This window comes from Heterodontus francisci, chromosome 38, assembly GCF_036365525.1.
Source record: "Heterodontus francisci isolate sHetFra1 chromosome 38, sHetFra1.hap1, whole genome shotgun sequence".
Classification (NCBI taxonomy): domain Eukaryota; kingdom Metazoa; phylum Chordata; class Chondrichthyes; order Heterodontiformes; family Heterodontidae; genus Heterodontus; species Heterodontus francisci.
The window spans coordinates 39,681,854-39,708,992 of record NC_090408.1 but is presented as its reverse complement, the minus strand read 5'-3'; the positions used below and the strand labels follow the sequence as shown (position 1 = coordinate 39,708,992).

The window sequence follows — 27,139 nt, the reverse complement described above, 5'->3', positions numbered from 1 at the left end:
GTCAACAACTGGACTTTAGGAAAGGAACAACTCAGACCTGGGCCTCAAAGGGGACATTATTCATCAGGAATTCGCTCCAGCAAAACCCACATTCCTGTTTCCAAACTGGGTGATCTGATTCGCAATCGCCAAGATGGCAGAATGCTTTTTGACCACAAGGGTGCAATTTCAGAAATTAAAAAAAAAAGTCCTTGCCCATGTGTTATTTATTGGAGAGGGGAGCAAATTCCAGTTTGAGGATTGCCTGGGATTTTACTTTTGTCCATATTCTCTGCCTTTCCGCTCTTCTGTCGAGTGGTGGGATAAAGTTGCAGGAATCCCAGCTGCCGTGCTGCTCCAAGTGTCAGCAGTAGCTCAGTGGGTAGCGCACGCAACACCAAGTCAGAAGATTGTGGGTTTGAGCCCCACTCCAGATACTCGAGTATAAAAATCCCGGCTGACGTTCGTGGTGCAAGGATTAAAGGAGTGCTTCACTATCTCAAGAGTGCCTTTTGGATGAGACGTTAAACCAAGGCCTTGTCTGCCCTCTCAGGTGAATGTAAAAGATCCCACAACACTATATCGAAGAAGAGCGGGGGAGTCCTGGCCAATATTTATCAACATCACAAACAGATTATCTGCTGATTGTCACATTGCTATTGTGGGAGCTTGCAGTGTGCAAAGTGGCTCCTGTGTTTCCAACATTATAGCAGTGACTGCATATCAGAAGTACTTCATTGGCTGTAAAATGCTTTGCAACATCCTGTGGTGGTGAAAGGTGCTTTATAAATGCAAGTCCTTCCTTTACTGGACTGCCAGTCTTCATGTGCAATGGTTCCAGTATCTGCCCTCTGCTGCCCCATTATTCAAGTGTGAGCATAATTAGTGAGTGTCACCTTACACCCTCCATAAACTTGAGCTTATCCAAAGCTCTGCTGCCCATGTCCTAACTTGTACTAAATCCCATTTGCCCACCACCCTGTGCTCGCTGACCTACATTGGCTCCCGGTTAAGCAACACCTCGATTTGAAAATTCTCATCCTTGTTTTCAAATCCCTCCATGGCCTTGCCTCCTCTCTATCTCCGTAATCTCCTCCTGTCCCACAAACCCTCAGATCTCTGTGCCGCTCCCAATTCTGGCCTATTCTGCATCCCTGGTGTCCTGACCAATATTAATCCCTCAACTACCTACCATCACTAAAAAGATGATCTCATTATCTGCTTTTTGTGGGATCTTGCTGTGTGCAAATTGGCTGTTGTCTTCCTGCGTTACAACAGTGATTGCACATCAAAAATAAGTACTTCATTTTTACTGATTTTTTTTATGAATAAAGTATATCCTGGAAATAAAAAAAAAATCCAAAATAAGTACTTCATTGGCTATAAAGCACTTGACACCGAGATTGTGAAAGGGGCTGTAAAAATGCAAGTCCTTCCCTTCAGAGGATATAAGGAGTTAAAACTGAGCAAAATAAAGCCCCATGGGGTTTACATAAAAGATGCTCCCTTTTTGTTTAGTTTTTATTCCCAGGCCCACCCAACATTTTGTGGGATTTTTCATCTCTCATTTCTTTTTTATATATTTTTAAAAGTAATTATTTTGCAATACATATTTAATTTTTCCTTTTTGAAGGATGTGTCTTGCGTTTCCCCAGTCATGTTGATCTTTTGCCAACAAGCACAGTTGTAGCAGAGGGGAAATGGTGACGGCTTGAAACAGCCCCATATATAAACAAGGGCAGCATTTCAGTATACATGTCTGGCTGATAAGTTGGCTTTTGATGGGAGAGATAGCAGTGTCGCCAGGCTGAATGTTGCTGTTATAAGTTATAGTTGTCCCTGTAATAATAGTTGTTTAAAGCATTGGGCTTGTACCATTTCATTCAAGGGGAGAGGAAGAGAGAGAACTGTTAAATTAAACCTTTTTCTTTTTCTCAGTGCAAGTACTTTTCCGTCAAAAAAAAACTGATTGGGCTTTATTGGCGTGATATTGAGTTTTGAGCTCAAATATTGCACTTTCTTCCCAATTCATGTGGCGAAGTGTTGTTTTCCATTCAAAGCGTTCAGGGCCTCCCGCTATCTCCATAATGGCATCACCTAATGGCTGCAGGCAAAGCCAAGAGCTGGCTATGGATGAGACAGTGCAGGCCCCTTGTATTAGGGGCTGGCTGAGAAAACTTGCATCTCGTCAGGTTCTGCTGGTTGAGTCCTTCTTTTCAAGATTTTGTTTGAATATATGTTTGGAGATTTGAAAATTAAATTTAAATGAGTCAACTTCAGCAAAGCGTCGTGCAGAAAGCACAAGACCAGTTCAGCAGGAGCTGAAAACAGTTCCGCCTTTTTACTGTCTAATAGTTTCCTTAAGGCGCACACGTTTTCATTGCCTGCCTCTCTCTCTCTGCTAATCTGTCTATCCCCATTTCTGTCTTTCTCTCCCCCACTCATCTGTCTGTCACTCATGTTCCTTTTTTTAAATCCAAATCATTTTAATTTTTTTCCTGTCCCTCTATCTCTCTGTTCACTGTGGTTCTCTTTCCCTGCACACTATCACCGCCCCCCCTCCCCGCCACCTCTCTGAACCATTGTAGTTTAACCCTTTCAATTCCCTTATCTCCTGTTGTGTAATCACTGACTCACTTCCAGATTGCCAGGTTTGAGTCCGTCTCTGAAACTGTGGAGTCTGTTTGCACGCATATGTTAACCCTTTCAGTGCTGTAACAGTTCTCGGGACAGGAGTAGGCCATTCAGCCCTTCGAGTCTGTTCCACCATTCAATTCAATCCTCCCTGATCTGCATCTTAACTCCATCTATCCACCTTGGTTCTATAAACCTTAACACCCCTTTGCTCAACAAAAATCTATCAATCTCAATCTTGACATTTTCAATTGACCCCAGCCTCGACAGCTTTTTCTTTTGGTGGTGGGGGGGGGGGGGGGGAAGAGTTCCAGATTTCCACTACCCTTTGTGTGAAGAAGTGCTCACTGACATCACTCCAGAATGGTCTAGCTCTAATTTTAAGGTTATGTCTCCTTGTTCTGGACTCCCCCCACCAGAGGAAATAGTTTCTGTCTGTCTACCCTGGCTATCTACCCTATCAGCTCCTTTAATCATATTAAACACCTCAGTTAGATCACCCCTTTAATCTTCTGTATTCGAGGGAATAGAAGCCTAGTCTATGCCACCTGTTCTCATTATTTAACCCTGTATTAAAAGTCACAACCTTCACTTAGTGACACTTGAATGGTTTGGGGTCAGGGCACTGTAGAGTGATATCTATTGGTGTTCCCTGCAGTTCTGTTCATGCTAGTTTACTTGTCTCTCCAGTCCTTGCAATCTAGGAGCAAATGTTGGCATTTTTTGAGGATTAACTAGCAGAATAGATACGGGGGAACTGGTGGACGTAGTCTATTTAGATTTTCAGAAAGCTTTTGATAAGGTCCCACACAAGAAGTTAGTAAACAAAATTAGAGCACATAGGATTGGGGGGAATATACTGGCATGGATTGGGAACTGCTTAATGAACAGAAAACAGAGGGTAGGAATAAATGGGTCATTTTCAGGTTGGCAGGCTGTGACTAGTGGAGTAATGCAAGGATCAGTATTTGGGCCCCAGCTATTCACAATCTATATCAATGATTTGGATGTGGGGATTAAATGTAATATTTCCAAGTTTGCAGATGACACAAAACTAAGTGGAAGTGTGAGTTGTGAGGAGGATGCAAAGATGCTTCAAGGGGATTTGGAGAGGCTAACCAAGTGGGTAAATATTTGGCAGATGGAATACAATGTGGAGAAATGTGAGGTTATTCAGTTTGGTAGGGAAAACAGAAATAGAGTATTTCTTAAATGGTGAGAGGCTGGGAAGTGTTGAATCTCAAAGGGACTTGGGTGTCCTTGTTCATGAGTCACTGAAAGTTAACATGCAGGTACAGCAAGCAATTAAGAAGGCAAATGGTATGTTGATGTTTATTACAAGAAGGTTTGAGTAGAGGAGTAAAGATGTCTCACTGCAATTATATAGAGCCTTGGTGAGACGCACCTGGAGTATTTTGTGCAGTTTTGGTCTCCTTACCGAAGGAAAGATATACTTGCCATAGAGGGAGTGCAATGGAGGTTCACCAAACTAATTTATGGGATGGAGGGATTGTCCTATTCTCTGGAATTTAGAGAATGACAGGTGATCTCATTCAAACATACAAAATTCTTACAGGCCTCAACAGGATTGATACAGGAAGGATGTTTCCCCTGGTTGGGGGATGGGGTTAGAACCAGGAGACACAGTCTCAGAATAAGGGGCAGGCCGTTTAGGACTGAGATGAGGAGAAATATCTTCACTCAGAAGGTGGTGAATCTTTGGAATTCTCTGTCCCAGAAGGCTGTGGAGGTTCAGTCGTTGAGTATGTTCAAGACTGAGATCGATAAATTTCTAGTTATTAAAAACATCAAGGGTTATGGGGATAGAGTAGAAACATGGTGTTGAAGTAGAAGATCAGCCATGATCTCATTGGCGGAGCAGGCGCGAAGGGCTGAATGGCCTACTCCTGTTCCTCCATGTCTTACATAATCTAAAAAAAATCGGAAATCCTCCCAATTTGAGGGTACCTCACCCCACCCCACCCAATTGTTGCTCACTCTTATGCAACTGGTTGGCGACTTCCTTATATATGGTGGGTTGAAAATAGGTCGTTTGCCCTCGAGAACTGGTAAGGAGAGGAGACTTGGAGGAAAGAAGCAAAATACAGATCCCCGTTCAAAAACAGCTCAGCCTCCCCCTGAAGTCACAGGTACATGGAACGTCCCGAAGTAGAATCCCTCAACACTGTTTCTGCTCCACATGACCCTCCTCCTGCCCTATCTCTTATGGAACTTCTTTTGTGAAAGCACTCCTGGCTGCTTTGATGCCGAAGTTAGTCGACCAGAGGAGAGGACTTCACTGGGCAGAATTTCCATTCCTTGATCATTCCTAAATGTCGGCAAGTGTTTGTATGACACTCAGCTGTGGCCCAGTGGTTACATCTCTTGTCTCTGAGTCAGAAGGGCATGTGTTCAAGCCTCATTCTAGAAAAGAGTTATCAAAGCCCTTGCTTCGAGTCCATTCTAGGTAACAGGCATAGCAGCATGGGAAATGTACCCTACTGGCAAATGAAAATAGAACTAAGCAAGTCCATCTAAATCATTCCGTCACTTCTGTCCTTTTGATCAGTACACTGCAGAGACTTGAAGACACAAATCCAGACTGACACTCCCAGTGCGTACTGAGGAAGTGCTACACTGTCGGTGGTGCTGTCTTTCAGATGAAACATTAAACTGAAGTTGTTCCAAAACCACCTCCTTTTAAATCACTCATGAAAATGTACTTCTTTGACCGACCCCCCTGGTCACCTGTCTTAATATCTCCTTATGTGACTCAAGATCAATTTTATCTGATTACGCTCTGTGAGGTGCCTTGGGGTGTTTTACTATGTTAGAGGTGCTATATAAAGGCAAGTCATTGGTGTTGCTGTCCATTCCAAACACCCTCGCTGCAGCAAAGAGGCCCAGGGTCTCCTTTTTAAACGCTGGGGCCTCACTGAAATGCCAGGGTGTCGACAGGAAGCAGTGCAAATTAGCACTGCATGGAGGCTGCAGGCATAGGGGATCGGTTACCAGCCGACCCAGAGATGTCCTGACGATGGGGAGGTGAGAGTGAGGTTGCAGTGGGGGAGGGGAGGAGACTGAAGCTTTCCTAGCGAGGCTGCTCCTGACCCAGATCTGCTGCTGTGCTGGTTTGGCCTAGTGAGAAACTCACTGCCAGTTCTGGCTCAGGCCTCCTCCAAAAACTCCAGCCGAGACCTGAGATCCACGTCTTTTTTTTTAAAAAAAAAAGAGCCCCTGCCCAGTCAGTATCCTTGTCGAAGAAAGAAAGACTTGCATTTATATAGCGCACTGCAAGACCACCGGATGTCTCAAAGCACTTTACAGCCAAGGAAGGACTTTTTGAAGTGTAGTCACTGTTGTAATGTAGGAAATACAGCAGCCAGTATGCGCACAGCAAGCTCCCACACACAGCAGTGGTTATAATGACCATATACACACTCTTTTGTGATGTTGATTGAAGGATAAATATTGGCCAGGGCACTAGGGATAACTGCCCTGCTCTTTGAAATAGTGCCATGGGATCTTTTACATCCCCCTGAGAGGGCAGATGGGGCCTCATTTAATGTCTCATGAAAGACAGGACCTCCAACAATGCAGCACTCCCTCAGTACTGCACTGGAGTATCAGCCTTGAATTTTATACTGAGGTCCTGCAGTGGGATTTGAACCCAGAACCTTGTGACTCAGAGGTGATCGTGCTGCCAACTAAGCAACAAACCTTTTGTACAAGCTATTTAATAATATTACATAGTATTTACAGCACAGAAAGGGGCCATTCAGTCCAGTTGCTTTATGTTCCACGCGAGCCTCCTCCCACCATACTTAATTTAATCTTATCAGCATATCGTTCTATTCCTCTCTCCCTCATGTGTTTATCTAGATTCCCATTAAATATATCTATCCAGTTCATCTCAGCCACTCTATGGGCTGCATTTTGTGCTGTCGGCAGGGCCTCCCAATGCCGGGCCACAAAGGCAGGAGGAATCCTGCCTCGGCCATTTGGAGCCCCCCCACCCCTGCACCCCCGGCACAAGTCTACATTGCCCGGGCAATTAACAGCCCGGCACTGGGATCCCTGTCCCTTTAAAGACAGGGATCCCGCCTCCAAGAGCTGCCAGCCAATCACAGGGGCAGCAGCTCAGTAGTAATAGCAGTGCCACTGGGAATGGTGGCCACTGCTGGTACTGCAAGAGGCCTTGGAACCAGACCCAAGGTGACTGAGGTGGGGTTGTCGGGGCCAGACCAGTAGTGGGGGGGGGGGGGGTGTGAGGGTGGATGTTTAGTGCAGGGGGAGGGACGTTCAGGGAGGTGTGGTTTTCCAGTGGGGGCCCACCATGGGCCACAGATTACCTGCCGAGGAGGGGCACCCAGGGCCAAAGGGAAGCCTCCTCGTTTTACTGGGCGAACTTCTCACGTGGCAGAGGTCCTTTTTTTTTTCCACCTCCGCCCGACCCACCATTCGCTGGTTAAATCCCAGCGGCGGCAGTGAGTGGCTGTTAACATGCCACTTTAAGGTCCTTCATTGGCCACTGGGTGGGAAGGCCATCTTCGGCCTATCCTGCCCCCGACAATGCAAGGGGGAGGTGACACCCTGCCTTCCATCGCAATTTTATGGCCCCTCCCCTGCCCACCACTGAACTCGTTTCCGTGGGTCCCATAGAATTCAGACCTATGTGTTAGTGAGTTCCATGTTCTAATCACTCTCTGGGTCAAGAAGATTCTCCTAAACTTTCTATTGGATTTATTAATGACTATCTTATCTTTATGCTTCCTAGTTCTGATCTTGTCCACAAGCAGAAACATCTCTACATTGAGGTTGATGCTTCGACAGGCTTCAGCAAAGTTAGACATCAATACTGTTGTAAAGGATTGTTAGTTATGTGTGGACAGTCGCCTGCTTCCTTCCTTAACCAATGCTGAAGGAATGTTTGGAGTTCATTGATTTATGTATGCCAATCTAGATAAAGAGCAAAAGGAGACCCAACAGTTTCAAAAGAAAGAATTACGTTTCTATAGCATCTTTCACAACCTCAGGGCATTCCAAAGTGCTTTACAGCCAATGAAGTACTTTTTCATGTGTAGTCACTAATGTAGGAAACAGCAATATTCTGCAAACAGCAGTGTGATGAAGCCAAGTTAATCTGTTTTTTTATGATATTGATTAAGGAATAAATATTGGCCAGAATACCCGGGAGAACTACCTTGCTGCTTTTCGGATAGTACCATGGGATCACTCAAGTCCTCCTGAAAGGGTGGTCACAGCCTTAGTTTAGTTTAATAGCTCACTGGAAGGATGGCACCTCAGACAATGCTGCACTCCCTCAGGGGTGTCAGCCTAGGTTATGTGCTCATGATGAGCAAGGGGGTGAACGGTTATCGGGGATAGGCAGGAATGTGGAGTCGAGGTTACAATCAGATCAGCCATGATCTAATTGAATGGTGGAGCAGGCTCGAAGGGCCGAGTGGCCTACTCCTCCTAATTTGTAAGTTCGTAAATGTCTAAACCCACAATCTTCTGACTGAGGTAACAGTGCTAACCCATTTGAACCACAGCTGACACCAGAGGCATTTGCGTTTGTCTTAACCTAAGCTCCAGTCAGCTGTTGCATGACTGTAATCAGTATCTTGTAGCAGTGGTGGTTTGAGGAGGAGGATTCAGCACAGAATGCATTAGAATACCCTCCCTAAACCTCTTTGCTTCTCTCTCCTCCTTTAAAACAGTTCTTAAAACCTACCGCTTTGACGAGGCTTCCTGTCCTAATATCTCCTTGTGACTCTAGTGTCAAATTTCATTTGATAATGGCTCCTTTAAGCACCTTGGGGCATTTAACAATGCTAATATAAAAGCAGGTAGTTGTTAACATGCCCCAGTTAAAAGCTTTTCATTTTATCAGCTTTTCTATACTTTGGGAGCAATCACCAAACCAACATGAAGCTGTAACTCTCAGAAGCCAACAACTCATTTTCAAATTTTCTGCCACCAGTTTGTGTGCAACAAAGAAACACTCGATTCATTCCAACAATCTGTCTTCCGGGTGAGACATTAAACAGAGGCCCTGTCTACCCTCTAAGGTGGGAGTAAAGGATCCCATGGCACTATTCGAAGAAGAGCAGGGGAGTTCTCCTTGATGACCTGGCCAAAATATTTATCCCTCAACCAACATTACACTAATACAGATTATCTGGTCATTAACACATTGCTGTTTGTGGGATCTTGCTGTGCGCAAATTGGCTGCCACGTTTCCTACATTATAACAGTGACCACACTTCAAAATTGTTCTTCATTGGCTGTAAAGCACTTTGAGACGTCTGGTGGTCGCATAAAGAGCTATATAAATGCAAGCCTTTTCTTTTAACAGCTTTTGGTCCTGTCCTCCATCTGATTTTTGATTGGCTTTGAGTTTCAGCCCCGCCCTCCATCCAATATGGTTCCAACAACCTTCAGTCCTGTCCTGCATCCAATCTGATTGGTTCTGGCAGACTTCAATCCTGCTCTCTCTCTGATTTTAATTGGTTCTGACAGCCTTTGGCCTCCACCCTCCAACCAGTCTGGTGGTTTCCAAAGTCTCCTGTCTCATCCTCTTTACCAATCTGATCATTACTCACCAATCTCCAATTGGAAAAGAATTGGATTTTCTATGTGAAACACTATCTAGAGGATATGTGACTTAAAATGCCAACAGTCAGCTCGTATGCTGATTGGGGAAAGTTGTTATTAGGCTGTAGTGGCTTAACTGGATTGAGATCAGGCTCCTGAGTGATGCTTGGAAACTCTTGCGTGCTGGCATCTGTTGATAAAAGTACTTGAGCGAAGAGCATTGAGCCCTCATCAATCAGCAGTAATATAGCTGTTGGGAATCCAGTCTCCGATAAGAGAGGGAGAGAGGAATGGAAGCATACAGACTATAGAGGGCCAAGATTCAATTCCCAGCCAGTGAGGTAGCTCCACTTGTCTTCTGGGACCTTCGAATAATGGTAGAGAGTCAATCGCCCAGACTTCCTCCGTCCTGACTGCTGTGCAGAGAACCCTGCTGGCAAGGGTGTGTAGAAACATAAAATGATATAGCACAGAGGAGGCCATTCAGCTCATCATGCCTGTTATGGTTCTTTTGAGCTATCCAATTCCCCTTTGTAAATTACTATTGAATCAGCTTCCAACTCGTTTTCAAAGGCAGTGCATTCCAGAACACAACAACTCATTGGTGTAAAGAAAATGTTTCCTCATTTCCCTGCTCGTTCTTTTGCCAATTATGTTAAATCTGTGTCTTCTGGTTACTGACCCTCCTCTGGTACAGAAGCGTTGGGTGAGGACAGGGTAAAGCTCAGCTGTGATGGTCTTTCCCCACAGTAAAATACCCTGCCAGTACTTAATGTTTAGGCAAACATGCGAGGGTCAAATGGGGAACTGCAGGGCATCCCGCTCCCATAGCAATATGTCACTGCAGGAGTCGACGATGTTGAGAATGGGAGGGGGGATATTTATTCAACTCTTCCCTCAAATTCAGAGTGTACAATCCAGAAGGAGAATGTGCAGGGCAAACACTGGAAAATGTGTTCAGCTTCCATTGAGAACTATTGATTGACCTGGTACAGGAAGCTGTAGGTAAATTGTTCACCGTGTTGGTTACAACACAGGACAGCAAGATATGTACTTTTTAAGCCCATTCCTTAATTAAACTTGGAAGCTGTTGTAAAGTGAGAATAGAAGGTCTGCCTTTGAGTTGACTATATATAAAAAAAAAACATCTCCAGAGCTTGCCACCCTGCCCCTACCCTTCCACCCGCTCACGGAAGGCCACAGAGCCCCAGAGCTGCAGCGAGGCCAGTTAATTGTACAGAACTGGCAACGTGTATCTGCTAACTGTTATTTGGGGAGGGTCCTGGACTGATGGGACAAGGAAAGAGTTACAAACTGCATTCTGTAGACCAGCTTCAAGTGTGTTTTGTCAGAGAATTGTGCAATGACAGAGTGCAAAAGAAAGGCTGGTGGTGGGGAAAGGGGAGCTGGAGAGGAGGCTAGATGTGAGGGGTTAGAGAGAAGATTTAATGGGGGCTGCGGTTGGAGAGAAGATTTGAATGTGGTTGGGTGGGAGGGTGGTATTGGGGGTCAGCTCTGTTTGAAAATATGAGGCAGGCTTTAAACCTGTCATGACAGTGGGCTTACTGAAGGGAAATAATGGCATCACCCTGCGTGTGTATTAATCAGAGCTGATGGCATGAGGGGAAGGAGTCGAGAGGGCTCTGTCTGTTGATAAGTTGTCAGGGAGCTGAACACAGCCTCCGAGACAAGCTGGCTCACAGCACTAGCCCCCCGCTCGGCTTGAAAACCTGGGACCAATGCCCAAATAGAGACTGTTGGACGTGTTTCTTTATTTTAATTGTGTGTGTTTGTGTTGGGTTACGAAAGGAGTGCATAGTGTGACCAATGGGAACTTTGAAAAAAAGTTAAAGCAAGCGGATATGGCCTTCCTTAGTGTACTTAGTCTGCTTTTTAATGACTTGTGGGTGTATTATATGGGGAAAAAAATGCACCGAACTGTTTGACTCTCATTAATTACATGTTTGGACTGTGCTTAATGGGCCTGGTGCGCACACAGCGTCACCAAAACCTGGCTGTAGTTGAAGCATTGCGACCCTGCCCTTAATATCTTACCGGTAATGTTCTGTAGCATTTTGCAAGCACCGTAAAATCAAGTCTATGGGTTGCACGTTTCTTTCTGTGTCCTTAACTGGAAGGTGGGGGTTGGTGCCAATATCTGTTGAGCAGTTTGAATGGTTGGTTTGGCAGTCTTATCTCTTGACTCAGGAGGCTGTGGGTTTAAGTCCTGCACCAAGATGTGAGCATGTAGTCCAGGCTGACGCTCGAGTGTAGTACTGGGGGAGTGCTGGATTGTCAGAGGTGCCATTCTTCAGGTGAGATGATTAAACTAACGCCCCCATCTGCCTCTTCCGATGGATGTTAAATGGTGCTATGGCACCATTCAAAAAGCCGAGAGTTATCCCAATGTCCTGAACAACATTCAGCACTCAACCTGCTTGTCTCCTGGCTAATTTGGGGATGATCATGTACACAAAATGACTTGTGGGATTTAGCTGTGTTTGCCGACATCACCAGTCACTGCACTCCAGAGTAATTTGTTGTGATGTTCCTGAGAGATGGGTTAAGGTGCTGTCGAAATGTACATTAGCCTTGATATAAACTGGATAGCTCAGTTTGTTAAGTCAGACTATTTTCACCTCTGGGACTTGGTTCGGCGTCTTGTCTTGTTTTAAGCTGGCTAGTACAGTTAATGATTGGGGAGTGTCTGAAATCATAAAATGAATGCACAAACTCTCATCATCAAATTCCAAGTAAAGTTTTTTGGAGAGGGAAACCTCTAATTGACGTTTGATAATGTATTTTGTGATCAGCAACCTCAGAATCGAAGATCTGATCCCACAGCTCTATTCAGTTCTTGGCACAGGATAACATCCTAACTCATTTTGAAAAGGTGAAAGTTGCCTCTTTCTGTTGAATTTAAGAACCCTGTGTGAAATGAGTCAGGCCTAACTTTCACAAATTAACGGTTGTCGTAACAGGTGTTTCAAGCAATGGAAAATATCATTGGAGGATGCCATTCAGCTTCCGGAGCTTGTCCCACCATTGAATGAGGTCATGGCTGATCAGTATCCCAACTCCATCCACGTGCCTTGGCTCCAAATCCCATAATGTCCTCAGCTAGCAAAAATCTACCAATCTCAAACTGGGGCAGTAGAGGGCACATTGCTGGAACATTGTAGAGGGACTGTTATTCTGCCTAGCCTGGGAGTTTTTGAATGTACAGTGTTGAGTGTGTTATACACTGAATGTAGCCCATACAGTATATGGCCTGGGAGTGCTCTGCCCTAACTGCTGGCATAGGTACGATTGCTGTAGTATTCTATGATTCTAACTTCCCTCTCCTTTGATGAGCACAGAACTATCTAAATAGTAAAGATTATGATCAAAAGAGGTTGCAATTGGAAAGCTTCTAATAACTTGTAGCAAATGTTATTAATTGCCTCTGTTTTGCAGTATAGGAATATCAGTTTACACAGCACATGGTCAGACGTGGAGGGTCCTAAGCTGACTGGCTATTGAGCTTTAATCATCGAGAATATTAACAGTGAACACAAATTGTGTAAACTTTCATCAGGCGCTAATTTCATTAATTTGCTGTGTTGCATCTCGCCACTAAAGATTGCCGATCTGCCTCCTGCTGCGATCGGTACTGCTGAATTGTCCGGGTCGCCATGTTCTGAGGTGACACTATGGGGCAGCTTCAGAGGAGGAATAGACATCATGGGGTAAGATTTCCTGTCCCAAACAGTACTGGTGTGGCCGGGAGTAAGGTCCATTCAGTGTTGAGGTTGCAGTTGGATAGTGGTTATGTTACTGGACTAGTAATCCAGAGGTATGGTTTCAAATTCCACCACAACAGCTGGGGAATTTAAATTCAGTTCATTTAAATAAATCTGGAATTAAAAACCTAGTATTAGTAACAGTGACCATGAAACCACTGGACTGCCATAAAACCCCAACTGTTTCACAAATGTCTTTACCCAGTCTGGCGTACATGTGACTCCATACCTACAGTATTGTGGTTGATGCTTCACTGCCTTCCGAAATGGCCTAGCAAGCTACTCCGTTGCATCAAAACTGCCTTGATGGACTGCAGTGGGTCAAGAGGGTGCCTCATCACCACCTTCTCAAATGCAATTAGGGGTGGGCAATAAATGCATGTGGGACCCCTTCCTTTTATCCATCGGGGATTTGGCATGGAGAGCACAGCAGTCCCGTGCAATAGGTCACTGAGTAACTTCATGGACTCCCAGGTCACCTGTAATTTCTGTGGCCTGGAGAAGTCCGTGTTTCATATTTATTTAGAATGTGTGAGGTTGAAGCCGCTATTTGACTATCTGAGGGAGCTGCTCCTTCAGTCTGGCTGCACTTCAGTCCCACGCTGCTGATCTTCGCCACCCGATGCGGAGGGGAGCAGGCAAATCAAGGGACCACCTCGTGTGACTGGCCAAGGTGGCCATCGACAAGTCCAGGCAGCAGGCGGTCGAGGAGGTCACTTGGCCAGACTGTCTGCCTCTCTTCCACGGTAACGTCCGTGCCTGGGTACCCCTGGAGAGAGAGCACACTGTGCCCACGGGTACACTTGAGGCCTTCTGCGACCAATGGGCACCATAGGGACTGGAGTGTATCCGAGGAATTACATTCTAGTTTGATTTCCTAAGTTCCTAAGCTAAGTTTCCTTTATAAGTTTTGTTTTTTTTATTACAGTATATAATGGTGCTCCTTTCAGAAGGGGCACTTAGTTCTTCTGTATTAACAACCTCCCGGTTAGTCCAAAAGAGGTATAAAGGGAAAACGTAGCACAATATCTGATGGAACCATGACGTGCAGGCTCTCCTTAGGCACATTTTCCTAGGCACGTGAGGACTTCTGGTATCCACCTAGACCATGAGTTGGATATGCAACTGCACAAGTTTTGGATAGGAGAATGCAGTCCTGTTGCAAAAATTCCTTGAGTTCACAACGAGCATGTTACATGATATATTTAGATTTTTGATTTAATTTAGAGATACAGCACTGAAACAGGCCCTTCGGCCCACCGAGTCTGTGCTGACCATTAACCACCCATTTATACTAATTCTATATAATATATGTGATGAATCCTTTTGAGAGCTCAAGTCTATAAGCACCTTCAGTTATGTTGGTATAGGAATGGTTCGGTGATCAGCTATTTCACCCAGAATGATAATGGTGAATGATTCAACTGAGTTATAAATTGAGAATAATGAGGAACGCTTGATAATTTTTTCGCCGATATTAGTAAATTGCCCGAGTCAGGTGATGACCTACTTGATGGAATGTTTTGAAAAAGTAACAAGATTCAATAAAAGCAAAATACTGTGGATGCTGGAAATCTGAAATAAAAACGAGAAATGCTGGAACCACTCAGCAGGTCTGGCAGCATCTGTGGAAAGTGAAGCAGAGTTAACGTTTCGGGTCAGTGACCTTCCGAAGAAGGGTCACTGACCCGAAACGTTAACTCTGCTTCTCTTTCCACAGATGCTGCCAGACCTGCTGAGTGGTTCCAGCATTTCTTGTTTTTATAACAAGATTCAGCAGTCAGGGGAACAGACAGGCCTTTCTGTGGCCGCAGACATGAATCCAGGATACTGTGTTGCCTCCCTGGTGCCAGGGTCAAGGATGTCACTGAGCAGCTGCAGAGCATCCTGAAGGAGGGTGAACAGCCAGCAGTCGTGGTCCATATCGGAACCAACGACATAGGTAGAAAGAGGGATGTGGTCTTGCAGTCAGAATTTAGGGAGCTAGGTAAGAAATTAGCAGGACCTCAAAAGTAGTAATCTCTGGATTACTCCCAAGCCACGTGCAAGTGAGTATAGAAATAGAAGGATAAGACAGATGAATGCTTGGCTGGAAAGATGGTGCAGGAGGGAGGGCTTTAGATTCTTGGGACATTGGGACTGGCTCTGGGGGAGATGGGGCCTTTACAGGCAGGATGCGTTGCACCTGAACAGAGCCAGGACTGGGTTCCTTGCGGGACGTTTTGCTACTGCTGTTGGGGAAGGTTTAAACTAGTTTAGCAGGGGATGGGGACCTGAGGGTAGACTCAGTTGGGACAAAATCAGAAATGAAAATGGAAGGTAGAAAATTAATGGATGAGTCTGGAAGACAGAGGAAACAAAGGTTCGAAATTTTTTTTTAAATTTGGCCATGCTTAAGGGTATCTAGTTCAAGGCAAGAAGTATAGCAAATAAAGCAGATGAGCTGAAGACACAAACACGTGGCAGCTAAATGTTCCTGGCTACAGGGTTTTCAGACGCGATAGGGAAGTGGGGGGGGGGGGTAAGAAAGGAGGGGGAGTGGCAATTCTGGTCAAAGAAACAATTACTGCTATGAGGAGGGATGATATGTTGGAAGATTCATCAAATGAAGCCATATGGATCGAACTAAGGAAAAAAAAGGGGCAGTCACACTGCTGGGAGTGTACTGTAGACCCCCAAACAGTCAGAGGGAGATAGAAGAGCAGGTATGTTGGCAAATCTCTGAAGTACAAGAACAATAGGACAGTAATAGGGGATTTTAACTACCCCAATATTAACTGGGATAGTTTTAGTGTGAGAGGAATTGAGGGAGCAGAATTCTTGAGGTGTATTCAGGAGTGCTTTTTGGCCAGTATGTAGCAAGTCCAACAAGAGAGGGCGCAGTTTTAGACTTAGTTGTAGGAAATTAAGGTGGGCAGGTGAAAGGAGTGGCAGTGATCATAATTCAGTCAGTTTTAACATCATTATGGAAAAGATCAAGGATAGATCAGGAGTTAAGAGTTCTCAATTGGGGTAAGGCCAATTTTACTAAACTGAGGAGTGACTTAGTGAAAGTGAACTGGAAACAGCTACTTGAAGGTAAATCAGTGTCAGAGCAGTGGGAGGCATTCAAAGGGGAAATTCAAGGGGTTCAGATTAAACATGTTCCCACAAAGAAAAAGGGTGAGACGGCCAAATCTAGAGCCCCATGGATGTCGAGGAGCTTACAGGGTACGATGAGGCAGAAAAAGAAAGCTTATGTCCGACACCGAGAACTCAATATAACAGAGAGCCGAGAGAAGTATAGAAAGTGGAGGGGTGAAATCAATGAGGAAATTAGGAAAGCTAAGAGAGGGCATGAAAGAATATTGGCAAGCAAAATCCAAGGTGAACCCAAAGATGTTTTATCAATACATTGAGTAAAAGGATAGCTAAGGAAAGAATAGGGCCCATAAAAGACCAAAAAGGTAACCTATGTGTAGGGGTGAAAGATGTTGGTATTGTTCTTAATGAATACTTTGCATCTGTCTTCACAAAAGAGGGGGATGGTGCAGATATTGTAGTTAAGGAAGAGGCGTGTGAGGTATTAGATGTGATCAACATAGGGAGAGAGGACGTATTAATGGAATTTGCATCCTTGAAAGTTGATGATAAATCACCAGGGCTGGATGAAATGTACCCAGGCTGTTAAAAGAAGCAAGAGAGGAAATAGTGGAAGGTCTGACCATCCGTTTCCATTCCTGTGTGGTGCTGGAGGATTGGTGAACTGCTAACGTTGTACCTCTGGTTAAAAAGGAAGTGAAGGATAGACTGAATAATTACAGGCCAGTCAGTCTAACCTCAGTCAGTAATGGGAAAATTATTGGAATCTATTCTGAGACAGGATAAACTGTCACTTAGGCACAGGTTAATCAAGGATAGTCAGTATGGATTTGTTAAGGGAAGATCTTGTCTAACCAATTTGATCGAATTATTTGAAGAAGTAACAAGGAAGATAGATGAGGGTAGTGCAGTTGATATGGTCTATGTGGATTTTAGCAAGGCTTTTGACAAGGTCCCACATGGCAGACTGGTTAAAAAGATAAAATCCCATGGGATCCAAGGAAATGTAGCAAGGTGCATACAAAATTGGCTCAGTGGCAGGAAACAAAGGGTAATTGTTGATGGGTGTTTTCGTGACTGGAGGGCTGTTTCCAGTGGCTTTCCACAGGGCTCAGTACTGGGCCCCCTGCTTTTTATGGCATATATTAACGATTTGGATATAAATGTAAGGGGCATGATCAAGACGTTTGCAGATGACAAAGATTGGCCGTGTGGTAAATAGCGAGGAGGATAACTGTATGCTGCAGGAAGATATCAATGGTCTGGGCAGAAAAGTGGCAAATGGCATTCAACCTGGAGAACTGTAAGGTGATGAATTTGGGGAGGTCAAACAAGGCAAAGGAATACATGATTAATGGGAAAATACTGAAGTGTAGAGGAAATGAGGGCCTGCTGTCTGGCTGAAATGGCTCAGCTGGGAGAGCATTAGGCTGAAAGCCTGAAGGTGCCTGGTTCAATCCTAGGTTTCAGCAATTTCAACTCTTTTAGGTTACTGAGTTGGGTGAACAGCCATGATCATAATGATTTGCGGAGCAGGGCCAAATGGCCTACTCCTGCTCCTATTTTCTATGTTTCTATGACCGTGGAGTGAATGTTCACAGATCCCTGAAGGTAGCAGGACAGGTCAATAAGGTGGTTAAGAAGGCACATGGAATCCTTCTGTACCTCAGCTAATAAAATATGAGTAGGGAGGTTATGCTGGAACAGTATAACTCATTGGTTAGGCCACAACTTGAGTACTATGTGCAGTTCTGGTCACTTCGTTACAGAAAGGATGTAATTGCACTAGAGAGAGTACAGAGGAGATTTACGAGGATGTTGACGGGACTGGAAAAATGCAGCTAGAAGGAAAGATTGGATCGGCTGGGGTTCTCTTCGGAACAGAGAAGGCTGAGGGAGATCAGTTTGAAATGTATAAAATTTTGAGGGGCCTGGATAGAGTGGAGGTGAAGGGCCTATTTACCTTTGCAGAGAGGTCAATGACTAGGGGACATAGATTTAAAGTGATTGGTAGAAAGATTAGAGGGGAGATGAGGAATCGTTTTTTCGCCCAGAGGGTGGTGGGGGTCTGGAACTCACTACCTGAAAGGGTAGTTGAGGCAGAAAGCCTCAACTCATTCAAAAGAAGTCTGGATATGCACCTCAAGTGCTGTAATCTGCAGGGCTACGGACCAAATGCTGGAAGGTGGGATTCAAATGAGTGCAATGTTTTTCGGCCGGCACAGACACGATGGGCCAAGTGGCCTTCTGTGCCGTAAACTTTCTATGATTCTATCCTATGACTGAGACAAGATGATGATGGAATTGGGAGAATCTCACTCCACAGCACCGTTCCCTGGCCACAACCTGCAACTACACCTTCCAGGCAACTGTTTACATACAGGATTTTCATTCTAAATGTTTACATGGGCAGTTCCAATGTTGACATAAAATTGTGACAACCACAAGTCCATGTGAAATGAGATTTTTCATGTAAAATAGTTGGCGACTTTGACAAATGGTGGAAGTTTGTACCCCAGAAAATATATTTAAAATGAAACTAATGGACATTAGAAAAACAATAATATAAAAGGATGCAGGGAATTGTAATTGCACAGTTACGATAAACTGAATGAAAAGAAAGACCTGTCCCAAAGTGCTTTACAGCCAATTAAATAGTTTTAAAATATAATTGCTGTTGTAATGCGGCAGCAATTTGTATTCCGCAAACTTCCACAAACAACAATGTGGTAATGACTAACTTGTTTCTCGTGATGTTGATTTGAGCACGAAATATCAGACAAGGCAAACTCCCCTGCTGGGGCTTTGGTTTAATCTTTCATCTGAAAGCCAGCATCTCTGACAGTGCAGCACTCTCTTGGTACTGGACTGGAGCATCAGCCTATATTTTTGTATTCAAGTCTCTGGCGTGGGACTTGAACCTACAACCTTCTGACTTAGATAAGAGAGTGCTACCCACTGAGCCGTGGCTGATATAATGGCCCTTTTGTATGCTGTAAATTATATAATTCTTTTATTCACAATTTCTAAACATTTCATGACCATTGTTAATAGAAAAGAGACCCCAGCATTTACCAGGTTTGTTGACCATAAGGGCACCAATGCCTTTAGGAAAGTTGATCGTAAATACACTTTGATGTTGTACGATTCACTACCTCTTCTGTGATGGTCTTAATGGGTCTACTCCAACCATTCCCACCAGTTGTCCCACATCCACCAGTATTTCACCCTGGTGTTACACAGCTCAATCAACTCTGTCCACTCACAAGGCAGGCTTGGAAGGACGACATTTTAATTGGGCCACTGGGCATTCCTCACAGTTCAAGTGAAATGGTACCTACCCACCCACCTACCTGGAAGTCTAGTATGTGGAAATGTTGGCGTGAGTGATGTAGAAGGAAAGGCTGGTACTTTAAGAAAGGAATGTTTTAGTTACCAGCTTGATGTTGAGCTTGTGGGCATTGGTGTTGTGAGCTTCATTTGGCCTGATGTTTGGTTTCTCTTCTCCCTTCCAGATGCCAGTCTCTCACCCGATACAATGAAGCAGAGCCACTGGTGTATTGTGGCGTACTGGGAGCACCGGACCAGGGTTGGTCGCCTGTACACCGTTTATGAACAGTCTGTCAGTATCTTTTACGACCTACCTCACGGGAACGGCTTCTGCCTCGGACAGTTAGCCCTGGACAACAGGAGCGAGACCGTCAAAAGGACTCGAAGCAAAATTGGCTATGGGATCTTGCTGAGCAGAGAGCCAGATGGGGTCTGGGCTTACAACCGGAGCGAGCACCCGATCTTCGTCAATTCGCCGACCCTGGACATTCCCAATTCTCGGACTTTGATTGTTCGGAAGGTGATGCCAGGATACTCAATAAAGGTTTTTGACTATGAAAAATCTTGCCTTCTGCAGCAAGCCACGGATACAGATTACCCAGATGGGCCATATGATCCGAACAGTGTCCGAATCAGCTTTGCAAAAGGCTGGGGACCTTGCTATTCAAGACAGTTCATAACTTCTTGCCCCTGTTGGCTGGAGATAATGCTGAACAGTAGCAGATAACAGTCAACCTCCAGGAATGAAATCCTATATTAGAGAAAACAAGACTATTCCAAATATCATCTACCTAGATTTAATATAAAGTTTTATATATTATATGAAATATATATTGTACTTGTAAATATGGAGTCATTTTTACATTGTAATTATTTATGTATGGTGCAATGTGTATGAATACAGAACACAACAGGAAAATGCACTTTGGTTTATATATACTCATTCAATATCAGATTAAATTATACAGCAAAAATAGGGAGAAAGCCTAGTTTTGGTGTATAGTTCTGCCGTACTATTAGTACCCAGACAAAAAGCTAACTTACCAGTAAAACAACAAAATGAGTCACTCATTGATAATAAAGTATTTGCATTATAAATCAGTTGTATCCAGTCTTTGTTCCAGGTCATAGTGTACCAAACCCTCAGTGAAGAGGCTTGTGTCTGTTTAGCCTTTGTTACCTCTAGACTTGATGGTTCCAACGCTCTCCAGGTTGGTCTCCCACTTTCTACACACCGGAAACTTGAGGTCATCCAAAACTCTGCTGCCCATGCCCTAACTCTTACCGTTCACTCATCACTCCTGCCCTCGCCAAACTACATTGGCTACATTAAGCAATACCATAATTTTAAAATTCTCATCCTTTGTTTCCAAATCCCTCCATGGCCTCATCCCTCCCTATCTCTGTAACCTCCATCAGCTCCATAACCCTCAGATATCTGCACTCTTTCAATTTTGGCCTGTTAAGCATCTCTGACTTTAATCGTTCCACCATTGAGCTGGCGTACTGTGTACAGTTCTGGGCACCACACTATAGGAAGGATGTGATTGCACTGGAGAGGGTGCAGAGGAGATTCACCAGGATATTGCCTGGGCTGGACCATTTCAGCTATGAAGAGAGACTGAAAAGGCTAGGGTTGTTTTCCTTAGAGCAGAAAAGGCTGAGGGGGAACCTGATTGAGGTATACAAAATTATGAGGGGCATTGATAGGTTAGATAGGAAGAAACTTTTTCCTTAGAAGAGGGGTCAATAACCAAGGGACATAGATTTAAGGTAAGGGGCAGGAGGATTAGAGGGGATTTGAGGAAAAATCTTTTCACCCAGAGGGTGGTTGGAATCTGGAATGTACTGCCTGAAGAGGTGGTAGAGGCAGGAACCCTCACAACATTTAAGAAGTATTTAGATGAGCACTTGAAACGCCATAGCATACAAGGCTATGGGCCAAGTGCTGGAAAATAGGATTAGAATAGTTAGGTGCTTGATGGCCAGCACAGACACGATGGGCCCAAGGGTCTGTTTCTGTGCTGTATAACTATGACTGTATTGGTGACCGTGCCTTCAGCATCCTAGGTCTTCAGTTCTGGAATTCCCTCCATAAACCTCTCTACTTTTCCTTGATTTAAGACATTCCTCAAAACCTACCTCTTTGACCAAGCTTTTGGTCATCTGACCTAACATCTCCTTATTTGGCTCAGTCATATTTTGTTTGATAATACTCCTGTGAAGCATCTTGGAATGCTTTATTATGTTAAAGACATTTTGTAAATACATGTTGTCGTCATCATCTCTGCCTCCTCTGGTGTGGGAGGGGCATGTAGGAGCTGCCCTCTGGGGTTGGTGCAACATGGAATGATGGGCTAAGGGTCTGCACCATCATTTCCTCACACAATCAGCTCTGGATTTCAATTGGAGGGAGTTTCCAGGTGAAGATCAGGCTCTTTTCCACGAGAAGTCACGAATAAATCCAAGAGGGAATTCAAGAGAAACTCTTTAGCTAGTGAATGGTTAGACTTTGGAACTTGGGAATAGTTGAGGTGAATAGCATAGCTACATGTAAGGGGTAGCTAGGTGAACATATGACGAAAAGAATAGAAGGATATGCTGCTGGGGTGAGGTGAAGCAGGATGGAAGGAGGCTAGTGTGGAGCAAAAACCCCAGTACAGACCAGTTGGGCCAAATGGCCTGTTTCTGTGCTGTAAATTCCATGTAATGCCAATGGTTCAATTAAGTAGTTGTATTTTAACGGGGACCTTTCACTTACTAATATGGAAGCTGACTTAGCATTATGCCCTACTGAAATTGTCTTGCCTTGTTTCGTTAGGCATCATGACCCCAACCCAATTAACCTCCTGCAGTAAGGCTGGCCACAAATGCAGGCCTTTCTTCCCATCAAGCAGCAGGCGAGGGCAAGGTGGGGCTGTAGGCTCTCCTGTAAGTACCACTTACCTACACAGTTCTGGACCTTGTATTTGGCACATTGTCTACCTCCTATTTGTAAGTAGCTGCTAAACCTTTAGCCTACTGTGGACTTGAGCAACAGAAGCAGTAAGATTCCTGGTTCCATTCCTCAGTCTGTGTTTGGATTGTTGAATTGAGACAGGGCTGGTTGTAGGGGCACTGGAGTATGGGTTACAAAGAGGGGGGAAATCATGGCAATTGATCCCTGCTGTAACGTGCATATTGGGTGAGGCTCGGTAATGATGCTTCCCATGGTGTAATAGCATAGCGACACTGACTACCCTCAAACACCAACAGCCACCTTGGTGAGCTATCAGAGATTGAGACTCTGGTATCCGAGCAAGAAATGGGGTGATTAAGAAAGGAAATGGGGGATGGGGGGGAACAGGAGAAAACAATCCTGAAGGCTATACTGCAAATACAAAAAATCCTGTTAATGTTGAGATTTGTTAGCAAGAATTACATAGCATGTACAGGACAGCCATTCAGCCCAACAGGTCAATGCTGGTGTTTATGCTTCACACTAACCTCCTCTCACCTTATTTAATCTCACCCTATCCTTCTGTTCCTTTCTCCCTCATACTTATCCAGCTTCCCCTTAAATATATTTATGATGTTTGCCTCAAACGCTGCTGTGGTAACTTGCTCCACATTCCCAGCACACTGAGTGAAGAAGTTTCTCCTGAATTTCTTGCTATCTTATATATATTTCCAGCAAGGACCCTGTACTGCGATCAGGAGTGGGAGCCATGGTTGATTTTCATTTAATCCATTCCCTAACCCATGGACACTGAGCCTAATTATAACACAACACGGCTGAGTTTCACACTGGCCTTTTTTAGGAGCCTATAACAATGCAAGTAACAGTCAAATATGTTGAGACTAATATACTTAGTGACTCACTTATCTGGAGGGAGTCGGAAGTGGCGGACCTGCGTGGAGACATCTACCTGTACACGCTGAAGCTTGAAGAAATAATATCAAACCATGACGTTGCAGTAAAGTTTAGTATTCGCAATAGTATGGTGGTTATTACTATTTGTAATCACAGAGATGTGCGTGAACTATAGAGTGGTGATATTGGGGAACTTTAATTAATTCTGGTCACCACACTTTAGGAAGGATGTGAAGGCCCTTGAGAGGGTGCAGAGGAGATTTACCAGAATGGTTCCTGGGATGAGGGATTTTAGTTACAAGGTGAGGTTGGAAAAGATGTGTTTGTTCTCCTTTAGAACAAATGCGATTGAGGGGAGATTAAATATGAGTGTACAAGATTATGACAGGCTTAGATAAGTTAGACAAGGAACAACTGTTCCCATTAATAAATGGTACAAGGACTATGGGACACAGATTGAAGGTTTTGGGCAAGAGATACAGGGGGAATATGAGGAAGCTTTTTTTATGCAGCGGGTGGTAATGACCTGGAACTCGCTGCCCACAAGGGTGGTGGAAGCGGAGATGATCAATGACATCAACGGGAAGTTGGATGGCCACCTGAGAGAAATAGACTTGCAGGGCCAAGGGGGTCGAGCCGAGGAGTGGGACTGACTGCACAGCTCCCTGGAGAGTGGCATAGACATGATGGGCCAAATGGCCGCCTTCTGTGCCGTAAATGACTGTGCAATAGCAATGACGTTAGTCACAGATTGTTAGAGGAAATGTTAAGTCTTTCACTATTTTTGATGTAACCAGATGAAATGATGGTGAACCTGTGTGATGTCGACAACTGACCCACTGATGGCAAGAGGATTTGACAGCAGGTGTTAATGTTGCCTCTTTAAAAAATAGAAGCTGTTGTTACTTTTAAACTCTAGTTGTTACGTATGTCAAAAGCTTAATAAAACTTGACATATAATAAATAGATGTGACAAACAGGAAATCTATAAATGTAAGAGTGACAGAAGTCTACAGATAGTTAATATAGTTATAGATAGTTACATAACTATGCGCCATTCTCTTTATCTCTAGAAATATATAGCTAGTTATATATTATATAGCACAGAAACAGGCCATTCAGCCTAACCAGTCCACTTGAACATATATATAGTTATATATAGTGAGATATATTCATGGCATATATGTATAGTTTTATATATCATTCTTTTGGGCCTCCTTATCTTGAGAGACAATGGATACGCGCCTGGAGGTGGTCAGTGGTTTGTGAAGCAGTGCCTGGAGTGGCTATAAAGGCCAATTCTAGAGTGACAGGCTCTTCCACAGGTGCTGCAGAGAAATTTGTTTGTTGGGGCTGTTACACAGTTGGCTCTCCCCTTGTGCTTCTGTCTTTTTTCCTGCCAACTACTAAGTCTCTTTGACTCGCCACATTTTAGCCCTGTCTTTATGGCTGCCCGCCAGCTCTGGCGAACGCTTGCAACTGACTCCCACGACTTGTGATCAATGTCACAAGATTTCATGTCGTGTTTGCAGATGTCTTTAAAGCGGAGACGTGGACATATATCATTATTTATCTAAAAAAACAACATCCCAGGATTGATTCCTGTTCTATGTTGAGTTAGCTGCTTTCAACCAAGACAATAGTTGGAGATTTTACCCTCAAGGGGGAATCTAGAACTAGGAGGCACAGTTTAAAAATAAGAGGTCTCCCATTTAAGATGGAAATAAGGAGGAGCTTCCATCAGAGGATCGTTAATCTTTGGAATTCTCTTCCCCAGAGAGCACTGGAGGCTGGATCACTGAATATATTCAAGACTGATCTACAAGAGAGTCAAGGGTTATGGGGAGGGGCGGGGGGCAGCAGCAGGAAAGTGGAGTTTAGGCCACAATCAAATCAGCCATGATCTTATTGAATGGCGGAGCAGGCTCAAGGGGCCGAATGGCCTACTCCTGCTCCTTGTTCTTATGATTTTATGGATGGGCTAGGGAAGGGGAGATGAGCCAACATTTCCACTCATGGCTACTAATCCTTTCGGAAAACTATATCACTGGACTCTGAGTGATAACAAAGCAATATATCCCCCTGCACTGTCAAACACTCTCCTGATACTGTCTGGGCTGACATGGAGAATGGATAAGGTACGAGCCAGCTGTCCATGCCATTGGAACTGTAGCAGAAGAGATAGGCCTTCAGGTGAGGAGCAAGAAAACTTCGGGAGGAGATCAAATGCAGCTTCAGAGAGAGGCTCAGGGTTGAGCCCAGGAGATTAGTAACGGAATATCCGTATGGTACCCACTGTTAGAAATTAATTATGTACAATTCGGAATGCTTGGAAAAGGAATCTGCAAACCGAAGACAATATGGGACTCTTACCTATTGGTTTATGTTGAAAGAGTGGGTCCCACCCTCAGTGCTCCCTTTAAAACAGTTTTAACAAAAGACGCCAAATAATGCCTACCCCAAGCATAAGTTGCAGACTAGAATCTAACGAAGGGCTTCAGATTATTTTCTATATAGAATAACATACTATTCTATATACAAACTTAAATTTAATTGAAGGGTTTAAATGGTTTACATGGATACCTGGGAGTGAGCTACAGACTGGAATCTAATTGAAGCATTCATATATTTAAATGTAAAATATTGGCTATCTAGGAGTGAGGTACAGATTGGAATCTCATTGAGGGGATTCAGATAGTTTACATATAGAAATAATGGATATTCAGGGGCAAATGAAAGTTTGGAATCTAATTGAGTGATTAATGATATCAGTATAGATTAATGAATACCTAGGAGTAGGTTGCAGACTGGAATCTAATTGAGAGATCCAAATGTTTCTAGAAGGAAGCAGGAACTTGCATTTATAAGCACCTTTCACGACCTTAGCTGGATTCAGCCCAAAGCTGAAATACCAGTGGTCAATTTCTAACCTATCATACCACTCTTGTACAAAATTGACCCTGGACAGATGAGTATTGCATGATCTCCAGCACTCAGCCACAGTCAATAACTATTGAGATAGACTAGATTTGAAGGTTTGGCTACATGAGGGAGAAAGCAATAGAACGATATGTTGATAGGGTTTGATGAAGTAGGATGGATGGAGGCTTGTGTGGAGCATAAACACCAGCACAGACCTGTTGCGCCGAATGGCCTGTTTCTGTGCTGTAAGTTCCATGTAATTCCATTCAGGCCATCGTACAGTCTCTAATCCCCACATTCCAGCAGCCAGCTGCCAATTTAAGTGACTCCAGAGTTTTTGTTTTCACTACATACCAGGAAGTCCATTGCATGTGTTGATCACTCTTTCTGTTAAGAACTTCCTGTCATCAGTCCTAAACTTGCCAGTTGCTAGTTTGAACCTGTGCCCCTTGTCTTAATGTCACAGTTTAATTTGAAGTAGTGCTCCAGATTTCCTAAATGCCCAGCAATGGAATATTGTAGTTCTGTTTGGCCAGACTACAAGAAGGAAAAAAAGAATCTATTGCTCTTGGATTTGAGCCATGTATAGCCAATGGACATGAAATAAGGGGAAGATAGGGGGCAAAACCTTTTTAAAGAGAATTTTGTGGCTGCTGCATGTTAGCATTCAATTGGCAATATTCAAATTATAAATGAACTGATGTTCCACTGCATTCTGAAACAGAGGTTTTAATTAACAATTTTTAATTTATGAAAGTAACAGCAGATTAGTTGGTTTTTAACTTGCACTTATTATTTACAGAATTATGCTGCTGTAGATTGTTTTTGGTTCCTGTGTTATTGGAGTGGTAAATGTCAGTTTATAACAGGCAGGAACATAGGAACAGGAGGCCATTCAGTCCCTCAAGCCTGTTCTGCCATTTAATGAGATCATGGCTGATCTGTGACCTAACTCCAT

At 44.0% G+C, this 27,139-nt stretch overlaps 1 protein-coding gene across 1 annotated transcript in view; it reads left to right on the top strand.

Annotated features, from left to right (window-relative positions):
- smad6b (SMAD family member 6b) overlaps positions 1-20,488 on the top strand; it is a 67,564-nt gene extending 47,076 nt beyond the window's left edge. The window contains exon 4 of the mRNA XM_068018172.1: positions 19,592-20,488. Coding sequence (XP_067874273.1) covers positions 19,592-20,133 — 542 coding nt within the window. The 3' untranslated portion in view covers positions 20,134-20,488. The remainder of the gene's footprint in view (positions 1-19,591) is intronic.
- The last annotated feature ends 6,651 nt before the right edge of the window (positions 20,489-27,139 follow it).